At 53.2% G+C, this 21,619-nt stretch overlaps 1 protein-coding gene across 2 annotated transcripts in view; it reads left to right on the top strand.

The window, feature by feature from the left end:
* Window positions 1-21,619, top strand: part of LOC116957662 (bile acid receptor-like) — a 32,595-nt gene that overhangs the window by 2,530 nt on the left and 8,446 nt on the right. Inside the window, exons 2-4 of one of the 2 annotated variants that reach the window (XM_076057338.1) lie at window positions 14,420-14,588; window positions 16,232-16,351; window positions 19,098-19,238. In XM_076057338.1, the coding sequence (XP_075913453.1) occupies window positions 14,426-14,588; window positions 16,232-16,351; window positions 19,098-19,238 (424 nt within the window). In that variant the 5' untranslated portion in view covers window positions 14,420-14,425. Of the gene's footprint in view, window positions 1-14,377; window positions 14,589-16,231; window positions 16,352-19,097; window positions 19,239-21,619 lie in introns of those variants that run through there. The other variant, XM_076057339.1, reaches the window with a different exon arrangement.

Here is a 21,619-nt window from a genome sequence, read left to right as displayed (position 1 = left end):
CAGCTGCCTTGAGATCATTGACAAGATCTTCCCGTGTAGTTCTGGGCTGATTTCTCACCGTTCTCATTATCATTGCATCTCCACGAGGTGAGATCTGGCATGGAGCCCCAGGCCGAGGGAGATTGACAGTTCTTTTGTGTTCCATTTGCGAATAATCGCACCAACTGTTGTCACCTTCTCACCAAGCTGCTTGGCAATGGTCTTGTAGCCCATTCCAGCCTTGTGTAGGTCTACAATCTTGTCCCTGACATCCTTGGAGAGCTCTTTGGTCTTGGCCGTGGTGGAGAGTTTGAAATCTGATTGATTGCTTCTGTGGATAGGTGTCTTTTATACAGGTAACAAGCTGAGATTAGGAGCGTTCCCTTAAAGAGTGTGCTCCTAATCTCAGCTCGTTACCTGTATAAAAGACACCTGGGAGCCAGAAATCTTTCTGATTGAGAGGGGGTCAAATACTTATTTCCCTCATTAAAATGCAAATCAATTTATAACATTTTTGACATGCATTTTTCTGGATTTTGTTGTTATTCTGTCTCTCACTGTTCAAATAAACCTACCATTAAAATTATAGACTGATCATTTCTTTGTCAGTGGGCAAACGTACAAAATCAGCAGGGGATCAAATACTTTTTTCCCTCACTGTCGTGGTAGTGTCGGTAGTAGCAGTGGTGGTAGTGTAGGTAGTAGTAGTGAAGGTAATGGTAGTAGTGGTGGTAGTAATAGTGTAGCTATTAGTAGTGGTAGTGTAGGTATTAGTAGTGAAGGTAATGGTAGTAGTAGTGAAGGTAATGGTGGTAGTGGTGGTAGTGGTAGTAATAGTGTAGGTATTAGTAGTGAAGGTAATGGTGGTAGTGGTGGTCGTGATGACGATTATCGGAACCGGTCCTGGGCCTCCCCTAGGTCGATTCAGCCTCACACGAGTACCCGGTGCGGTGTGTGTAGTGAACATCGCCACTTGGGGAGAAACAAAGGCGGCCGGGCGTGGTGCTGCCCACCCACCCCTAATAGGTGCTCGCTAAAAGCACTTGACCCAACAGCCTGTTGAGGCTATAGGGGGGAGCTTTGTCATATTTGTGTGGAACTTCTTTCGTGCCGTACGTAGCCAACCGTACACTTCGGAGGTGTGTAGTGTGGTGTGTGTAGTATGATGTGTGTAGTGTGTGTAATGTGTGTGTAGTGTGTAATGTGTGTGTGTAGTGTATGTAATGTGTGTGTAGTGTAGTGTATGTAGTGTGGGTGTGTAGTGTGTGTGTAGTGTGTGCAGTGTGTAATGTGTGTGTGTAGTGTGTGTGTAGTGTGTGTAGTGTGTGTGTAGTGTGTATATGTAGTGTGTGTATAGTGTGTGTAGTGTGTGTGTAGTGTGTGTATAGTGTGTGTAGTGTGTAGTAGTGTGTAGTGTGTGTAGTAGTGTGTAGTGTGTGTGTAGTGTGTATATAGTGTGTGTGTAGTGTGTGTGTAGTGTATGTCTGTATTGGGTGTAGTGTGTATGTGTAGTGTGTCGTGTGTGTAGTGTGTGTAGTGTAGTGTGTGTAGTGTGTGTGGGAAGCTGCAAGCCCCAGGCTACTTTGGGCTCGCCTTCCCATCAACCGGAGGCGAGGAGTGGTGGTCGTGGTTACTTATGCCCCCACCGAAGACGAACATCCGTGGAGGGATGCAGGCAAAGCCGATGAGTCAGATGCCTTCTACGACCTCCTGTCACAGGTGCTGGCTAAAGTGGCCCCTCGGGATAGAGTAATCTTGTTGGGTGACTTCAATGCCCGAGTTGGTCATGATGCTGGCACCTGGTCTGGAGTGATTAGAGGGCATGGGCCAGATCAGCTCAATAACAACGGTAGGAGGCTGCTAGATTTTTGTGCAGCCCATGGGCTTGTAATTACCAACACGCTGTTCTGGCATCGGCGCATCCACACAACATCATGGATGCATGCCGGGTCCAAGCAAGAACATCTGCTGGACTACATAGTGACAGACCAGCGGATGCGAGCCCATGTCCTTGACACCAGGACCTACCGTGGAGCTGATCTGCCCTCTGACCATCGACTAGTCATCTGTAAGATGCGCCTGCCATTCTTACACTCCGGCGGTGGGTGTACACCCAGGACCCCATTCCAACCTAAAGTGGCCTGGTCTCAGTTATCTGATGAAAGTTGCAAGCGAGGATTTCATCATCGCTTGCGGCTGGGGTTGGCATCGTCCCCCACTCCTCCTGATGTCGAGGGTAAATGGGCGAGGTTTAGGACTGTGACTCATGCAGCTGCAATGGCTGCTTTGGGTACGCGGTCCAGATCTCCCCAGAGACCCTGGCTGACAGAGGAGGTGTTCAGGATGGTTGAGAAAAAGCGACAGGCCCACTGTCATCGGCGACAGAATCCCACGTCAGAGAATGAGGCTTACTGCAGCCTTCGCTCGGAGGTTCGGAGAGCCGTAAGGCACTGCAAGGATGGGTGGTGGTCGCGGGTTGCTGAGGAGATGGAGTCTGCCTCAGTGGCCCGTGATCACAAATCTCTATTTAACTCCATCAAAAAGTAACCTGCAGCGTCACACCTATTACCATCATTAGGGGAAAAAAACGGTGATCCAATCTCCGACCCCCAGGAACAGGTTTGCAGATATTTCTGTGAGGTCCTGGGGGAGGGAAAATCCCTCAGCCAGGAAAACATCGTGGCACAAAGTGGGGATGACCCTGCTGAGGCTGCGGTGCCTCAAATATTGGAAGAAGTCACCCCCTGTGAGTGGCTGGCTGAGGTGCCATCTGCTGAGGAAGTACTGAAGGCGATCCGGAGTCTGAGACCAGGAAAGGCAGCAGGCAGAGATGATCTCCCAAGCGAAATGCTGAGGGAGGATGGCATTTGTGCACAAACTGCCCTACATGACATAATAACGACAGTCTGGACCACTGGACGGGTTCCGCAGGATTGGAAGGATGCCCTGGTGGTCCCCCTCTTTAAGAAGGGGGACCGCACAGACTGTAACAACTACAGGGGCATCTCACGCCTCAGTGTGCCGGGAAAGGTCCTGGCAAGGATTATTCAACATTGCCTTGCCAGGCACGCTGAGGAGAGGCTTGCGGAGCCCCAATGCGGTTTCAGGAAAGGGCGGTCCTGCACGGATGCCATATTTTCTGTCCGTCTGCTACAGCAGAGGTGTAGGGACTTCCAGCAAGACCTACATCTCTGTTTTATTGACCTGGTCAAGGCCTATGATACCATCAGTAGGCCTGGGCTCTGGGTTGTTCTTTGTGCTTTTGGAGTCCCTGACCCTCTGCTCACGATCATTAAGGACCTTCATGATCGTGAGCGGGTCCAGGTAAAACTACGTGGCCGGGAGTCAGAGCCATTCCCTGTACACATTGGGGTGCGACAGGGATGTCCTCTGGCTCCCACTTTATTTAACATCTATATTTACCACGTAGTTCGTGAAGCCTTCAATAGCTGTACCGGGGGAATCTCCATATGGTACAGATATAATGGGAGGCTGATCGATGCCCGGGTGATGGCTCCCTATTGCTCAACCACGTTATGTATGCCGATGATTTGGTAATAGCTGCTCATTCAGAGGAGGAGTTGGAACTAAGCACCTGCCTGGGTATTTTGTACCATCGGACACTCCACCCCGACAACTCCCAATCGGTGATGGGGCAGTTGTGGAGAGAGTGGAGAGTTTCCCATACCTGGGAAGTGTGCTTATGACCGGCTCCAGTTTAACAGCAGAGATTTCACTTCGAAGCAGTCGAGAGGCAATATCTTTTCATCGGTTGCGTAATGCTGTGTGGAAGCTACCTGGTCTGTCGCTCCGCACTAAGCTGCAGGTCTTCTCGGCTACGGTCATTCCCTCCCTTCTCTACGCTTGCAAAACGTGGACCCCCCTAATGGAACATCTTCGCCGGTTAGAGACATTTAGGCTGGCCTGCCTACGATCCATCCTGGGTTTAACCAGGCTGGATTGTGTGAGGAGCTCACAAATCCTTGAAAGATCTGGGCACGGTCCCATCGGTGAGCTCCTCTGGCAGGCAAGGCTGCGTTGGCTGGGTCATGTAGCCCGCATGCCCAGCCACTGCATGCCGAAACAGCTTTTGTTCGGCCGGATTGAGGGGGTTAGGCGGGCGGAGGAGGAACGCTCACAACAACGAGCGGAGCGCCAGGTGGCTAAAGCACAGCAGGTTGGCACAGTAGGGGGCACAAGTGGTGCATCAGCTAGTTATCTTAGTCAGTCGACCCATGGCACCTGGGTCTGTAGTGTGTGCCGTGTGTGTGTAGTGTGTGTGTAGTGTGTGTACATCTGCTATCCGCGATTAAAGTCAGGTCACAGGTCAGTCACTATAGACTCACATGGAGACCCACACAGAGACCCACAGACTCACACAGAGACCCACATACTCTCACAGAGACGCATAGACTCACACAGAGACCCATAGACTCGCACAGAGACCCATAGACTCGCACAGAGACCCATAGCCTCACACAGAGACCCACGGAGAGACTTGAGACTCACCCAGAGACCCATAGACTCACACAGAGACCCATAGACTCACACAGAGACCCATAGACTCACACAGAGACCCATAGACTCATACAGAGACCCACAGAGAGGCCCATAAACTCACACGGAGACCCATAGACTCACACAGAGACCCATAGACTCACACAGAGACCCATAGACTCATACGGAGACCCATAGACTCACACAGAGACCCATAGACTCACACAGAGACCCATAGACTCACACAGAGACTCATCGACTCCCACAGAGACCCATAGACTCACACAGAGACCCATAGACTCACACAGAGACCCATAGACTCACAAAGATACCCATAGACTCACACAGAGACACATAGACTCACACAGAGATCCATAGACTCACACAGAGACCCACAGACTCACACAGAGATCCATAGACTCACACAGAGACCCACAGACTCACACATAGACCCATAGACTCGCACAGAGACCCATAGACTCACAGAGACCCATAGACTCACACAGAGACCCATAGACTCACACAGAGATCCATAGACTCACACAGAGACCCACAGACTCACACATAGACCCATAGACTCGCACAGAGACCCATAGACTCGCACAGAGACCCATAGACTCGCACAGAGACCCATAGCCTCACACAGAGACCCACAGAGAGACCTGAGACTCACCCAGAGACTCATAGACTCACACAGAGACCCATAGACTCACACAGAGACCCACAGAGAGACCCATAATCTCACACGGAGACCCATAGACTCACACAAGGACCCATAGACTCACACAGAGACCCACAGAGAGACCATAGACACACAGAGACCCACAGACTCACACAGAGACACATAGACTCACACAGATATCCATAGACTCACACAGAGACCCACAGAGAGATCCATAGACTCACACTGAGACACATAGACTCACACAGAGACTCACAGAGAGACCAATAAACTCACACGGAGACCCATAGACTCACACAAGGACCCATAGACTCACACAGAGACCCATAGACTCACACAGAGACCCACATAGAGATCCATAGACTTACACTGAGACCCATAGACTCACACTGAGACCCATAGACTCACACAGAGACACATAGACTCACACAGAGACCCATAGACTCACACAGAGACCCACAGAGAGACCATAGACTCATACAGAGACCCATAGACTCACACAGAGACACATAGACTCACACAGAGATCCACAGATAGATCCATAGACTCACACTGAGACCCATAGACTCACACAGAGACCCACAGAGAGACTCATAAACTCACACGGAGACCCATAGACTCACACAAGGACCCATAGACTCATACAGAGACCCATAGACTCACACAGAGACCCACAGAGAGATCCATAGACTCACACTGAGACCCATAGACTCACACTGAGACCCATAGACTCACACAGAGACACATAGACTCACACAGAGACCCATAGACTCACACAGAAACCCACAGAGAGACCCATAGACTCACACTGAGACCCATAGACTCACACTGAGACCCATAGACTCACACAGAGACCCACAGAGAGGTCCATAGACTCACACTGAGACCCATAGACTCACACTGAGACCCATAGACTCACACAGAGACCCATAGACTCACACAGAGACCCATAGACTCACACAGAGACCCACAGAGAGGCCCATAGACTCACACGGAGACTCACACAGACTTGGTTAGGGCTGATCGGGGCTCGCCACGTGCAGTGGGTGGTTGATGGTCTCCGTTTACTGCACACAAAGCAAACATCGTCAATTAGTTTGCGTCTTTGTTCGCTGAATTCAAAACGTAAATAATTCAGCTTTGAGAATAAATTTCAAAGAAAAAATATATCCATCTTGACTGACACGCTACGGAGAAGGCCGATTGCCCGAAACGTCGCCTCTTATATATAAACTGTTATGCGATTCATATAATTGTTTTTTTTCATACCAGGTAAAGTCCCACTGAGCTATGTGGGAGCTCTCTTGCAGAAACTCTGACCTGGCCATCACAAATGATAGCCAGGTCAACCATGTGGATGATATCATCATCATCATCATCACCACCACCATCATCACCACGTGGGTGATATCATCATCATCACCACCATCATCACCACGTAGGTGATATCATCATCACCACCACCATCATCATCACCACGTGGGTGATATCATCATCATCATCACCACCACCATCACCACCATCACCACGTGGGTGATATCATCATCATCACCATCATCACCACGTAGGTGATATCATCATCACCACCATCATCATCATAACCACGTGGGTAATATCATCATCACCACCATCATCATCATCATCACCACGTGGGTGATATAATCATCATCATCATCATCACCACCATCATCACCACGTGGATGATATCATCATCACCACCACCGTCATCATCACCACGTGGGTGATATAATAATAATCATCATCACCACCACCATCATCATCACCACGTGGATGATATCATCATCACCACCACCATCATCACCACCTGGATGATATCATCATCACCACCACCATCATCATCATCACCACGTGGATGATATCATCATCACCACCACCACCATCATCATCACCACGTGGATGATATCATCATCACCACCACCATCATCATCACCACGTGAAAAATGTATAAAGCAGCAGCCAAACACTCTAAACGTGCGCTTCTACAGACTCCTAGAGACTCACAGAGACCCACAGAGACTCACAGAGACCCACAGAGACCCACACAGACCCACACAGATCCACAGAGATCTAGAGACTGACAGAGACCCATAGAGACCCAGACTCACCAAGTATCATGCTATAACTATTTTGTATTTTACCAAGTGAGCTATGTTTGTAAGCGCCCTTGCAGAAGCTCTGGCCTGGCCATCACAAGTGATGGCAGCTCACTCCTATTGGCTGATATCATCATCGTCGTCGTGTGCAAATTTACAGAAAGCAGCCAAATAGTCGAACACGCGTGGTGATGTCAATTCTAAATGTCGAGGGGAAAAACCGGAGGACCCGTAGACAAATACACGCGGCCATGGGCAGAGAGACACACAGACACCAAATATACAGCAGCAGCAGGCATCGTCAGGGTCTGGGATCGAACCCACGACCTCCTGCGTACCAGGCGAGGTACTTAACATCTCATAGACACCGTGATGATGAGAGAGAGAGAAACGCAGTCTCCAAATATACAGCAGCAGCAGGAGGCATCGTCAGGGTCAGGATCGAACCCACGACCTCCTGCGTAACAGGCGAGGTAGTCAACATCTCATAGCCACCGTGATGATGATGATGAGAGAGACGCAGACTCCAAATATACAGCAGCAGGCATCGTCAGGATCTGGGATCGAACCCACGACCTCCTGCGTACTAGGCGAGGTAGTCAACATCTCCTAGCCACCGTGATGATGATGAGAGAGACGCAGACTCCAAATATACAGCAGCAGCAGGCATCGTCAGTGGCAGGGATCGAACCCACGACCTCCTGCGTACCAAGAGAGGTAGTTAACATCTCCTAGCCACCGTGATGATGAGAGAGAGAGATGCAGACTCCAAATATACAGCAGCAGCAGGAGGCATCGTCAGGGTCAGGATCGAACCCACGACCTCCTGCGTACCAGGCGAAGTAGTTAACATTTCCTAGCCACCATGATGATGAGAGAGAGAAACGCAGACTCCAAATATACAGCAGCAGTAGGCGTCGTCAGGATCAGGATCGAACCCACGACCTCCTGCGTACCAGGCGAGGTAGTCAACATCTCATAGCCACCGTGATAATAATGATGAGAGAGACGCAGACTCCAAATCTACAGCAGCAGCAGGCATCGTCAGGGTCTGGGATCGAACCCACGACCTACTGCGTACCAAGTGAGGTAGTTAACATCTCCTAGCCACCGTGATGATGATGAGAGAGACGCAGACTCCAAATATACAGCAGCAGCAGGCATCGTCAGTGGCAGGGATCGAACCCACGACCTCCTGCGTACCAGGAGAGGTAGTTAACATCTCCTAGCCACCGTGATGATGAGAGAGAGAGATGCAGACTCCAAATATACAGTAGCAGCAGGAGGCATCGTCAGGGTCAGGATCGAACCCACGACCTCCTGCGTACCAGGAGAAGTAGTTAACATTTCCTAGCCACCATGATGATGAGAGAGAGAAACGCAGACTCCAAATATACAGCAGCAGTAGGCGTCGTCAGGATCAGGATCGAACCCACGACCTCCTGCGTACCAGGCGAGGTAGTCAACATCGCATAGCCACCGTGATGATAATGATGAGAGAGACGCAGACTCCAAATCTACAGCAGCAGCAGGCATCGTCAGGGTCTGGGATCGAACCCACGACCTCCTGCGTACCAAGTGAGGTAGTTAACATCTCCTAGCCACCGTGATGATGATGAGAGAGACGCAGACTCCAAATATACAGCAGCAGCAGGCATCGTCAGTGGCAGGGATCGAACCCACGACCTCCTGCGTACCAGGAGAGGTAGTTAACATCTCATAGCCACCGTGATGATGAGAGAGAGAGACGCAGACTCCAAATATACAGCAGCAGCGGGCGTCGTCAGGATCAGGATCGAACCCACGACCTCCTGCGTACCAGGCGAGGTAGTCAACATCTCATAACCACCGTGATGATGATGAGAGAGACGCAGACTCCAAATCTACAGCAGCAGCAGGCATCGTCAGGGTCTGGGATCGAACCCACGACCTCCTGCGTACCAGGCGAGGTAGTTAACATTTCCTAGCCACCATGATGAAGAGAGAAACGCAGACCCCAAATATACAGCAGCAGTAGGCGTCGTCAGGATCTGGATCGAACTCACGACCTCCTGCGTATCAGGCGGGGTAGTCAACATCTCATAGCCACCGTGATGATGATGATAGAGACGCAGACTCCAAATATACAGCAGCAGCAACCATCGTCAGGGTCTGGGATCGAACCCACGACCTACTGCGTACCAAGTGAGGTAGTTAACATCTCCTAGCCACCGTGATGATGATGAGAGAGACGCAGACTCCAAATATACAGCAGCAGCAGGCATCGTCAGTGGCAGGGATCGAACCCACGACCTCCTGCGTACCAGGAGAGGTAGTTAACATCTCCTAGCCACCGTGATGATGAGAGAGAGAGATGCAGACTCCAAATATACAGTAGCAGCAGGAGGCATCGTCAGGGTCAGGATCGAACCCACGACCTCCTGCGTACCAGGAGAAGTAGTTAACATTTCCTAGCCACCATGATGATGAGAGAGAGAAACGCAGACTCCAAATATACAGCAGCAGTAGGCGTCGTCAGGATCAGGATCGAACCCACGACCTCCTGCGTACCAGGCGAGGTAGTCAACATCTCATAGCCACCGTGATGATAATGATGAGAGAGACGCAGACTCCAAATCTACAGCAGCAGCAGGCATCGTCAGGGTCTGGGATCGAACCCACGACCTCCTGCGTACCAAGTGAGGTAGTTAACATCTCCTAGCCACCGTGATGATGATGAGAGAGACGCAGACTCCAAATATACAGCAGCAGCAGGCATCGTCAGTGGCAGGGATCGAACCCACGACCTCCTGCGTACCAGGAGAGGTAGTTAACATCTCATAGCCACCGTGATGATGAGAGAGAGAGACGCAGACTCCAAATATACAGCAGCAGCAGGCGTCGTCAGGATCAGGATCGAACCCACGACCTCCTGCGTACCAGGCGAGGTAGTCAACATCTCATAACCACCGTGATGATGATGAGAGAGACGCAGACTCCAAATCTACAGCAGCAGCAGGCATCGTCAGGGTCTGGGATCGAACCCACGACCTCCTGCGTACCAGGCGAGGTAGTTAACATTTCCTAGCCACCATGATGAAGAGAGAAACGCAGACCCCAAATATACAGCAGCAGTAGGCGTCGTCAGGATCTGGATCGAACCCACGACCTCCTGTGTATCAGGCGGGGTAGTCAACATCTCATAGCCACCGTGATGATGATGATAGAGACGCAGACTCCAAATATACAGCAGCAGCAACCATCGTCAGGGTCTGGGATCGAACCCACGACCTCCTGCGTACCAGGCGAGGTAGTCAACATCTCCTCGCCACCGTGATGATGATGAGAGAGACGCAGACTCCAAATATACAGCAGCAGCAGGCGTCGTCAGGGTCTGGGATTGAACCCACGACCTCCTGTATACCAGGCGAGGTAGCCAACATCTCATAGCCACCGTGATGATGAGAGAGAGAGAGACGCAGACTCCAAATATACAGCAGCAGCAGGCATCGTCAGTGGCAGGGATCGAACCCACGACCTCCTGTATACCAGGCGAGGTAGTCAACATCTCCTAGCCACCGTGATGATGATGAGATAGACGCAGACTCCAAATATACAGCAGCAACCATCGTCAGGGTCTGGGATCGAACCCATGACCTCCTGCGTACCAGGCGAGGTACTTAACATCTCCTAGCCACCGTGATGATGAGAGAGAGAGAGACGCAGACTCCAAATATACAGCAGCAGCAGCAGGCGTCGTCAGGGTCTGGGATCGAACCCACGACCTCCTGCGTATCAGGCGAGGTAGTCAACATCTCATAGCCACCGTGATGATGATGATGAGAGAGAGACGCAGACTCCAAATCTACAGCAGCAGCAGGCGTCGTCAGGGTCAGGATCGAACCCACGACCTCCTGTACACCAGGTGAGGTAGTCAACATCTCATAGCCACCGTGATGATGATGAGAGAGACGCAGACTCCAAATCTACAGCAGCAGCAGGAGGCATCGTCAGGGTCTGGGATAGAACCCACGACCTCCTGTGTACCAAGCGAGGTAGTCAACATCTCATAGCCGCCTTGTCCACATCTTACGACTTGCCCTGAAATTTTGATTTAAAGCTTTAATGACTGCAGTAATTCATATTCTTAGCTCTTTTTCACACCTGATGGCGACCGTTTGTGTTATGGTCGAAACGTCGTGAGAATTTTAATTGTTTTATATATATTTTATGATTTTATTGTTTCCCTTCAACGTGACTTTTACCGAAAGAGCTAAGAATATGACTTGCCCTGACTTTGCCTCGTCCGGGTCACCGAGTGCAGTGGCTAATCTCTCTCTCTCTCCCTCCCTCTCTGTCTCTCGCTCTGCTGTCAGGTCACCGTGACTCTGCCCAGATAAGAGTCGAGGATAAACGCTCAGCCATTGACCTCGGGCGTGGGCTGAGGCCTCGTGACAGAGGCTCCAGGGAGTCTGAGAGATGCCCGTCCCACGCAAAACCCAGCCCCGAGACCTGGGCACACACAGGCCCTTAGCGCCACGGTGGCCTAGGAGATGTTGACTACCTCGCCTGGTATGCAGGAGGTCGTGGGTTCGATCCCTGCCACTGACGATGCCTGCTGCTGTATATGTGGAGTCTGCGTCTCTCTCATCATCATCATCACGGTGGCTATGAGATGTTAAGTACCTCGCCTGGTACGCAGGAGGTCGTGGGTTCGATCCCGACCCAGACCATGCCTGCTGCTGCTGTATATTTGGAGTCTGCGTCTCTCTCTCATCATCACCACGGTGGCTAGGAGATGTTGACTACCTCGCCTGGTGTGCAGGAGGTCGTGGGTTCGATCCTGACCTTGACGACGCCTGCTGCTGCTGCTGTATATTTGGAGTCTGCGACTCTCTCTCTCATCATCATTACGGTGGCTAGGAGATGTTGACTACCTCGCTTGATGTGCAGGAGGTCGTGGGTTCTATCCCTGCCACTGACGATGATGACTGCTGCCTGCTGCTGTAGATGTGGAGTCTGCGTCTCTCTCTCTCCTTCCTCTCTCTCTCTCCCCTCGTGGCCACGTGGATTGTTCCCCGAGTCCTCCCCCGGGGTTTCCCTTCCACATTTAGAATCGACGTCACCACGCGTTCAGAGTCTTTGGCTTCCGTTATAAACTTCCACACGACAACGGTGGTGATGATGATAGGGGCCGTCCATACATGACGTCACGCACATAGGTTGGGGGGGGGGGTCAGACATTTGTGACGATGTGTCTAGTGTAGTGTATAGTGTAGTTTATAGTAGTGTATAGTGTAGTGTATAGTAGTGTATAGTGTAGTGTATAGTGTAGTGTATAGTAGTGTAGTATATATTGTAGTGTATCAAGGACATGGGCTCGCATCCGCTGGTCCGTCACTATGTAGTCCAGCAGATGTTCTTGCTTGGACCCGGCATGCATCCATGATGTTGTGTGGATGCGCCGATGCCGGAACAGCGTGTTGGTAATTACAAGCCCATGGGCTGCACAAAAATCTAGCAGCCTCCTACCGTTGTTATTGAGCTGATCTGGCCCACGCCCTCCAATCACTCCAGACCAGGTGCCAGCATCATGACCAACTCGGGCATTGAAGTCACCCAACATGATGACTCTATCCCGAGGTGCCACTTTAGCCAGCACCTGTGACAGGAGGTCATAGAAGGCATCTGACTCATCGGCTTTGCATGCATACCTCCACGGATGTTCGTCTTCGGTGGGGGCATAAGTAACCACGACCACCACTCCTCGCCTTCGGTTGTTGGGAAGGCGAGCCCAAAGTAGCCTGGGGCTTACAGCTTCCCACACCTCACCGCCACGCTCCCACGCCCCCTTCATTCTTTTGTTCAAAAGAAGAGCCACACCCTGTTGTTTGGCAGTCTGCTGCCCCGAGTAGAGGACTGTCCACCCCTCATGGTGGCAGGAGCCAGAACCGGTCCACCGGACCTCCTGAATACCACAGAGATCCAGGCGGTACCGGTCCAGCTCCCGACAGAGGAGTGGCAGCCTCTCCTCCGCAGTGAGCGTTCGAATATTCCACGTGGCCATCCGTAGTGGCTTTTCCTTGTTTCTGGAGGAGCCCCGAGGGTAGAGATTCAATCTCCTGGCTCCGCCAATTATGGTTTGACCAGGAGACGTTATAGATGCCTGCCCCCCCCGGGGCCTCCGGCACAAGCTTATTAGTTACATATTTCAGTTTACCTCGTGGTTTAGTGGTCATTAATTGAAGGTGGAGGGGTTACCAGCCTCTCGCACCCGTCCAGAGCCCCCGTTTAGCCACTGTGGTGGACACAGACGCCATGAGGGGAGGAACCAATCGGAATTGGCCCTCCCCCCACAGCACTGTCCACGACAGAGTTGCCCGTCCGGCACCGCGAGGAGGTAGCGGGTTGTTTCACCAACTCACTCACCCACCCACCCACTCCATCACCCACTCACCACTCCATCACCCACTCAGCCACTCCATCACCCACTCACGCACTCCATCACCCACTCAGCCACTCCATCACCCACTCACGCACTCCATCACCCACTCAGCCACTCCTTCACCCACTCGGCCACTCCATCACCCACTCACGCACTCCATCACCCACTCAGCCACTCCTTCACCCACTCACCACTCCATCACCCACTCACCACTCCTTCACCCATTCACCACTCCATCACCCACTCACCACTCCTTCACCCACTCACCACTCCATCACTGACTCACGCACTCTATCACCCACTCAGCCACTCCTTCACCCACGTGCCCCACTCTCGGGGTTGGCCGTGGTGGCAGTACAAAGAGATTAAAGTGCGTTCCAAAGGGGCTCAAAAGTCAAATTCCGCATGGGAGTCGCTGAGCCGTCTCCTCCTCCCCCCCTCCTCCTCCCCCCCTCCTCCTCTTCCCCCCCCTCCTCTTCCTCCCCCCTCCTCCTCCCCTCCTCCTTTTCCCTCCCTCCTCCCTTGCTCCTCCTCCCCCCTCTTCCCCCCCCCTCCTCCTCTTCCTCCCCCCTCCTCCTCCCCCCCTCCTTCCCCCCCCTCCTCTTCCCCCCCTCCTCCTCTTCCCCCCCCCTCCTACTCCCCCCCCCTCCTCCTCTTCCCCCTCCCCCTCCTACTCCCCCTCCCTCCTCCTCCCCCCTCCCCTACCCCCACCCCCTCGCGCAGGCCGCGATGGACGCCTGCGGCAGGGAGCCCGAGGGCCCCAACTTCGCCTTCACGACGGCCCCCACGTGCGGGGCCTACGCGAGAGACCCGGATTCAAGCCTGAGCTCGCCTGGATCGGCCGCCCAGGAGGGGTTCAGGGAGGGCGGCGGGGAGTGGAGCCCACAGACAGGTGGGGCGGGTGGTGGTGGTGGGGGGGAGATTAGCGATCTGTCAATCACTACTGCTGACCCCGCCCATCGATGCTGACCACGCCCACCAAGCTACTGACCACGTCGACTCGCTATCGACCACGCCCACCCACACTGACCCCGCCCACCCTACACCGACCCCCCGTCCACCTCCACCAACCCCGCCTACCCACACCCCCACTGACCTCTCCGACCCACACTGACCCCGCCCACCCATATTGGTTCCGCCCACCCCCGTGACCACGCCTACCTCCTACTGACCCCGCCCACCTCCTACTGACCCCGCCCACTCAGGAAACGAAGTGACTGCAGGGATTCACATTCTTGTTTCTTTTGGTAAAGTCACCACCACGTAGAAGGGAAACAATTAGAACCAAGAATATGAAGTGTAAAATGTCAACATCACTGCTCCCAGCGTGCAGTCTCCATCTCTGAAAACCACCACCACTACCACCACCACTACTACTACCACTACTACCGCTACCACCACCACTACCACCACTAGTACCACCACCACTACCATTACTACCACCACCACTACCACCACTACCACCACCTCCACTACCACCACTATCACCACTACCATTACTACCACCACCACCACTACCACCACCACTACCACCACCTCCACCACCGCCGCTGCCTCCACCTCCACAACCTCCACCACCACCACCTCCGCCACCACCACCACCACCACCTCCACCACCTCAACCACCACCTCCACCACCACCGTCACCACCTCCACCACCACCACCTTCACCACCACCACTACCACCACCACCGTCACCACCACCGTCACAACCGTCACCACCGTCACCACCTCCACCACCACCACCTCCACCACCAACACCACCGTCACCACCTCCACCACCACCACTACCACCACCACCGTCACCACCACCGTCACCACCTCCACCACCACCACCTCCACCGCCACCACCACCTCCTCCGCCACCACCTCCGCCGTCACCGCCTCCGCCACCACCACCTCCGTCACCACCGCCGTCACCACCGCCGCCACCTCCGCCACCACCACCACCACTACTACCACCTCCACCACCTCAACCACCACCTCCACCACCACCGTCACCACCTCCACCACCACCACCTTCACCACCACCACTACCACCACCACCGTCACCACCACTACTACCACCACCTCCTCCACCGTCACCACCACCGCCGCCGCCACCACCACCTCCACCACCACCTCCACCGTCACCACCTCCACCGTCACCACCTCCACCGTCACCACCTCCACCACCACCACCTCCACCACCACCACCACCTCCACCACCACCTCCACCGTCACCACCTCCACCACCACCACCACCGCACTCTCCCCGGCTTTCTACTTTCCGAGTCGGTCGCCCCGGCCGCCTCAGCCCCGCGCAGCCCTGGGCGCGATTCGCGTCGTTCACCATCGGCGCCGGGGAAGACAAAGACGGACGGGCGTTGCTTAAGGCGATGGCCGTGGTGCAGCAGCAGCAACAACAACAACAGCTACAGCTGCTGCTCCTACTGGCTGCATTTGCCCCCAAAAAGCCCGCGTGGGCTACCCGGGGGAACTTTGCATTTGGCTGTGAGGCCTACCGCGACCCGTGAAGCCTGCCGTGTTTCCTAGGCGCCGTGGGCTCGGCGGGGTCGCCTGGGGCCCGGGTGGAGGGCGCGGGGCTGTGCGTGGTGTGCGGTGATCGCGCCACGGGCTTCCACTACAACGCCTTCACGTGCGAAGGGTGCAAGGGTGAGCGCCGCTGTGCCGCTCACCACCACTCACCACCACTCACCACGCCGCTCACCACCACTTACCACCACTCACCATCACTCACCACGCCGCTCACCACGCCACTCACCACGCCACTCACCACCACTCACCACGCCACTCACCACCACTCACCACGCCGCTCACCACCACTCACCACGCCACTCACCACCACTCACCCCGCCACTCACCACCACTCACCACACCGCTCACCACCACTCACCACGCCGCTCACCACTACGCCGCTCACCACCACTCACCACGCCGCTCACCACGCCGCTCACCACGCCACTCACCACGCCACTCACCACCACTCACCACGCCACCACTCACCACGCCACTCACCACCACTCACCACGCCACTCACCACCACTCACCACCACTCACCACGCCGCTCACCACCACTCACCACGCGGCTCACCACGCCGCTCACCACGCCGCTCACCACCGCTCACCACCACTCACCACGCCGCTCACCACCACTCACCACCACTCACCACGCCACTCACCACCACTCACCACGCCACTCACCACCACTCACCACGCCGCTCACCACCACCACGCCGCTCACCACCACCACTCACCACCACTCACCACGCCGCTCACCACCACTCACCACGCCACTCACCACCACTCACCACGCCGCTCACCACGCCGCTCACCACACCGCTCACCATCACTCACCATCACTCACCACACCGCTCACCACCACTCACCACGCCGCTCACCACCACTCACCACGCCACTCACCACCACTCACCACGCCGCTCACCACGCCGCTCACCACACCGCTCACCATCACTCACCATCACTCACCACACCGCTCACGACCACTCACTACGCCACTCACCACCACTCACCACCCGCTCACCACCACTCACCAACACTCACCACGCCGCTCACCACCACTCACCACGCCGCTCACCACCACTCACCACGCCACTCACCACGCCGTTCACCACACTCACCACCACTCACCACACCACTCACCACAGCCACTCACTACACCACTACACCACTCCTCACACACGCCACTCACCACTCACCAGCCACTCACCACACCACTCACCACACCACTCATACACAGCCACTCACCCCAACACTCATCCACAGCCACTCGTACACAGCCACTCACCACACCACTCACCACGCCACTCACCACACCACTCACCAACACTCCATACACAGCCACTCACCACACCACTCACCACACCACTCACCACACCACTCATACACAGACACTCACCACCCACTCATTCACCAGCCACTCACCACACCACTCACCACACCACTCACCACAGCCACTCACCACACCACTCATACACAGACACACACCACACCACTCATTCACGCCACTCACCACACCACTCATACACAGCCACTCACCACACCACTCACCACACCACTCACCACACCACTCATACACAGCCACTCACCACCCCACTCATACACAGCCACTCACCACACCACTCACCACACCACTCACCACACCACTCATACACAGCCACTCACCACACCACTCACCACACCACTCATACACAGCCACTCACCACACCACTCACCACACACCACCACACCACTCATACACAGACACTCACCACACCACTCATTCACAGCCACTCACCACACCACTCACCACACCACTCACCACCCCACTCATACACAGACACTCACCACACACTCATACACAGCCACTCACCACCCCCACTCACCACACCACTCACCACCCCACTCATACACAGCCACTCACCACCCACTCATACACAGCCACTCACCACACCACTCACCACACCACTCACCACACCACTCATACACAGCCACTCACCACACCACTCACCACACCACTCATACACAGCCACTCACCACACCACTCACCACACCACTCACCACACCACTCATACACAGACACTCACCACCCCACTCATACACAGCCACTCACCACACCACTCACACACACCACTCACCACCCCACTCATACTCAGACACTCACCACACCACTCATACACAGCCACTCACCACCCCACTCACCACACCACTCACCACCCCACTCATACACAGCCACTCACCACCCCACTCATACACAGCCACTCACCACACACTCACTCACCAACCACTACACCCACACCACTCATACACAGCCACTCACCACACCACTCACCACACCACTCACCACACATACACAGCCACTCACCACACCACTCACCACACCACTCATACACAGCCACTCACCACACCACTCATACACAGCCACTAACCACACCACTCACCACACCACTCATACACAGCCACTCACCACACCACTCACCACACCATTCACCACACCACTCACCACACCACTCACCACACCACCGCACAAGAGAACGGCACCACCGGGGGGCATTGCTAGCTCGGGGTGAGCAACTTCTAAGTGCAGGTGAAGTCTTAACCGACTGTGATGTTTTTGCCCTGACGGTGCCTTGCCCTTGTGCCGTCCGCCTTCCGGCCTCGTCCTCTGCTCTGACACTGCTCGTGAGACTAGGCCCTAAGCTAGGCTGCTGCCTCTGATGTAGGCCAATCAAAGGCAACGCCAGCGTAACATCGTCACCAGAGCCGCGTGTGCGTGTTTGCACGTTCACCGCAAGCAACGCACGCGCGTTCGCGTGCGCGTGTGGCTGATGCGGCAACTTTGATCCCCTTGCGAAAGGTTTCTGTTTGGCGCTTGAACATCTTCGCCGTCGGCCGTGCGCAGGCTTCTTCCGCCGGGCGATGGTGCGCTCTACGGTGCAGGCCTGTCGCCTGGGCGGGCGCTGCCACATGGACACGTACATGCGGCGACAATGCCAAGGGTGCCGCTACCGCAAGTGCCTGCAGGCCGGCATGCAGGCGCAGGGTACGCGCGCTGGAGACGTGGGCGAGCGGGCGGGCGAGTGGTTGAGTGATTAGTTAATTGTTGAGTGGGGGGGGGGAATGGTTGAGTGGTTGAGTTAATGGTTGAGTGAGTTAATTGTTGAGCGAGTGAATGGTTGGGTGAGTTAATTGTTGAGCGAGTGAATGATTGAATGAGTGGTTGGTGAAGTGATTGAGTAAATAGTTAGGTGAGTTAATTGTTGAGTGGGGGGGGGAATGGTTGAGTGGTTGAGTTAATGGTTGAGTGAGTTAATGGTTGGGTGAGTTAATTGTTGAGCGAGTGAATGATTGAATGAGTGGTTGGTGGAGTGATTGAGTGAATAGTTGGGTGAGTTAATTGTTGAGTGGGGGGAGGGAATGGTTGAGGTTGAGTAGTTGAGTTAATGGTTGAGTGAGTGAATGGTTGAGTGAGTGAATGGTTGGGTGAGTTAATTGTTGAGCGAGTGAATGATTGAATGAGTGATTGGTGGGGTGATTGAGTGAATAGTTGGGTGAGTTAATTGTTGAGCGAGGGAATGGTTGAGTGAGTGAGTTAATTGTTGAGTGAGTGAATGGTTGAGTGAGTTAATTGTTGAGCGAGTGAATGATTGAATGAGTGGTTGGTGGAGTGATTGAGTAAATAGTTGGGTGAGTTCATTGTTGAGTGGGGGGGGAATGGTTGAGTGGTTGAGTTAATGGTTTAGTGAGTTAATGGTTGAGTGAGTTAATGGTTGAGTGAGTTAATGGTTGGGTGAGTTAATTGTTGAGCGAGTGAATGATTAAATGAGTGGTTGGTGGAGTGATTGAGTGAATAGTTGGGTGAGTTAATTGTTGAGTGGGGGGAGGGAATGGTTGAGGTTGAGTGGTTGAGTTAATGGTTGAGTGAGTTAATTGTTGAGCGAGTGAATGATTGAATGAGTGATTGGTGGAGTGATTGAGTGAATAGTTGGGTGAGTTAATTGTGAGCGAGGGAATGGTTGAGTGAGTGAGTTAATTGTTGAGCGAGTGAATGGTTGATTGAGTTAATTGTTGAGCGAGTGAATGATTGAATGAGTGGTTGGTGGAGTGATTGAGTAAATAGTTGGGTGAGTTAATTGTTGAGTGGGGGGAATGGTTGAGTGGTTGAGTTAATGGTTGAGTGAGTTAATGGTTGAGTGAGTTAATGGTTGGGTGAGTTAATGGTTGGGTGAGTTAATGGTTGGGTGAGTTAATGGGTTGGGTGAGTTAATTGTTGACCGAGTGAATGATTGAATGAGTGGTTGGTGGAGTGATTGAGTGAATAGTTGGGTGAGTTCATTGTTGAGTGGGGGGAGGGAATGGTTGAGGTTGAGTGGTTGAGTTAATGGTTGAGTGAGTGAATGGTTGAGTGAGTTAATGGTTGAGTGAGTTAATTGTTGAGCGAGTGAATGATTGAATGAGTGATTGGTGGAGTGATTGAGTGAATAGTTGGGTGAGTTAATTGTTGAGCGAGGGAATGGTTGAGTGAGTGAGTTAATTGTTGAGCGAGTGAATGGTTGGGTGAGTTAATGGTTGGGTGAGTTAATTGTTGAGCGAGTGAATGATTGAATGAGTGGTTGGTGGAGTGATTGAGTGAATAGTTGGGTGAGTTAATTGTTGAGTGGAGGGAGGGAATTGTTGAGGTTGAGTGGTTGAGTTAATGGTTGAGTGAGTGAATGGTTGAGTGAGTTAATGGTTGAGTGCGTTAATTGTTGAGCGAGTGAATGATTGAATGAGTGATTGGTGGAGTGATTGAGTGAATAGTTGGGTGAGTTAATTGTTGAGTGGGGGGAGGGAATGGTTGAGGTTGAGTGGTTGAGTTAATGGTTGAGTGAGTGAATGGTTGAGTGAGTTAATGGTTGAGTGAGTTAATTGTTGAGTGAGTGAATGATTGAATGAGTGATTGGTGGAGTGATTGAGTGAATAGTTGGGTGAGTTGAATTTTGAGCGAGGGAATGGTTGAGTGAGTGAATTAATGGTTGGGTGAGTTAATGGTTGGGTGAGTTAATTGTTGAGCGAGTGAATGATTGAATGAGTGGTTGGTGGAGTGATTGAGTGAATAGTTTGGTGAGTTAATTGTTGAGTGGGGGGAGGGAATTGTTGAGGTTGAGTGGTTGAGTTAATGGTTGAGTGAGTGAATGGTTGAGTGAGTTAATGGTTGAGTGCGTTAATTGTTGAGCGAGTGAATGATTGAATGAGTGAATGATTGAATGAGTGATTGGTGGAGTGATTGAGTGAATAGTTGGGTGAGTTAATTGTTGAGCGAGGGAATGGTTGAGTGAGTGAGTTAATGGTTGAGTGAGTTAATGGTTGAGTGAGTTAATTGTTGATTGAGTGAATGATTGAATGAGTGATTGGTGGAGTGATTGAGTGAATAGTTGGGTGAGT

Source organism: Petromyzon marinus, chromosome 80, assembly GCF_048934315.1.
Source record: "Petromyzon marinus isolate PM22_M1 ecotype Great Lakes invasive population chromosome 80, UKy_Petmar_22M1.pri1.0, whole genome shotgun sequence".
Taxonomy (NCBI): Eukaryota; Metazoa; Chordata; class Hyperoartia; order Petromyzontiformes; family Petromyzontidae; genus Petromyzon; species Petromyzon marinus.
Note: the sequence above shows the minus strand (reverse complement) of the source record. Positions and strands in the feature narration are given on the sequence as shown.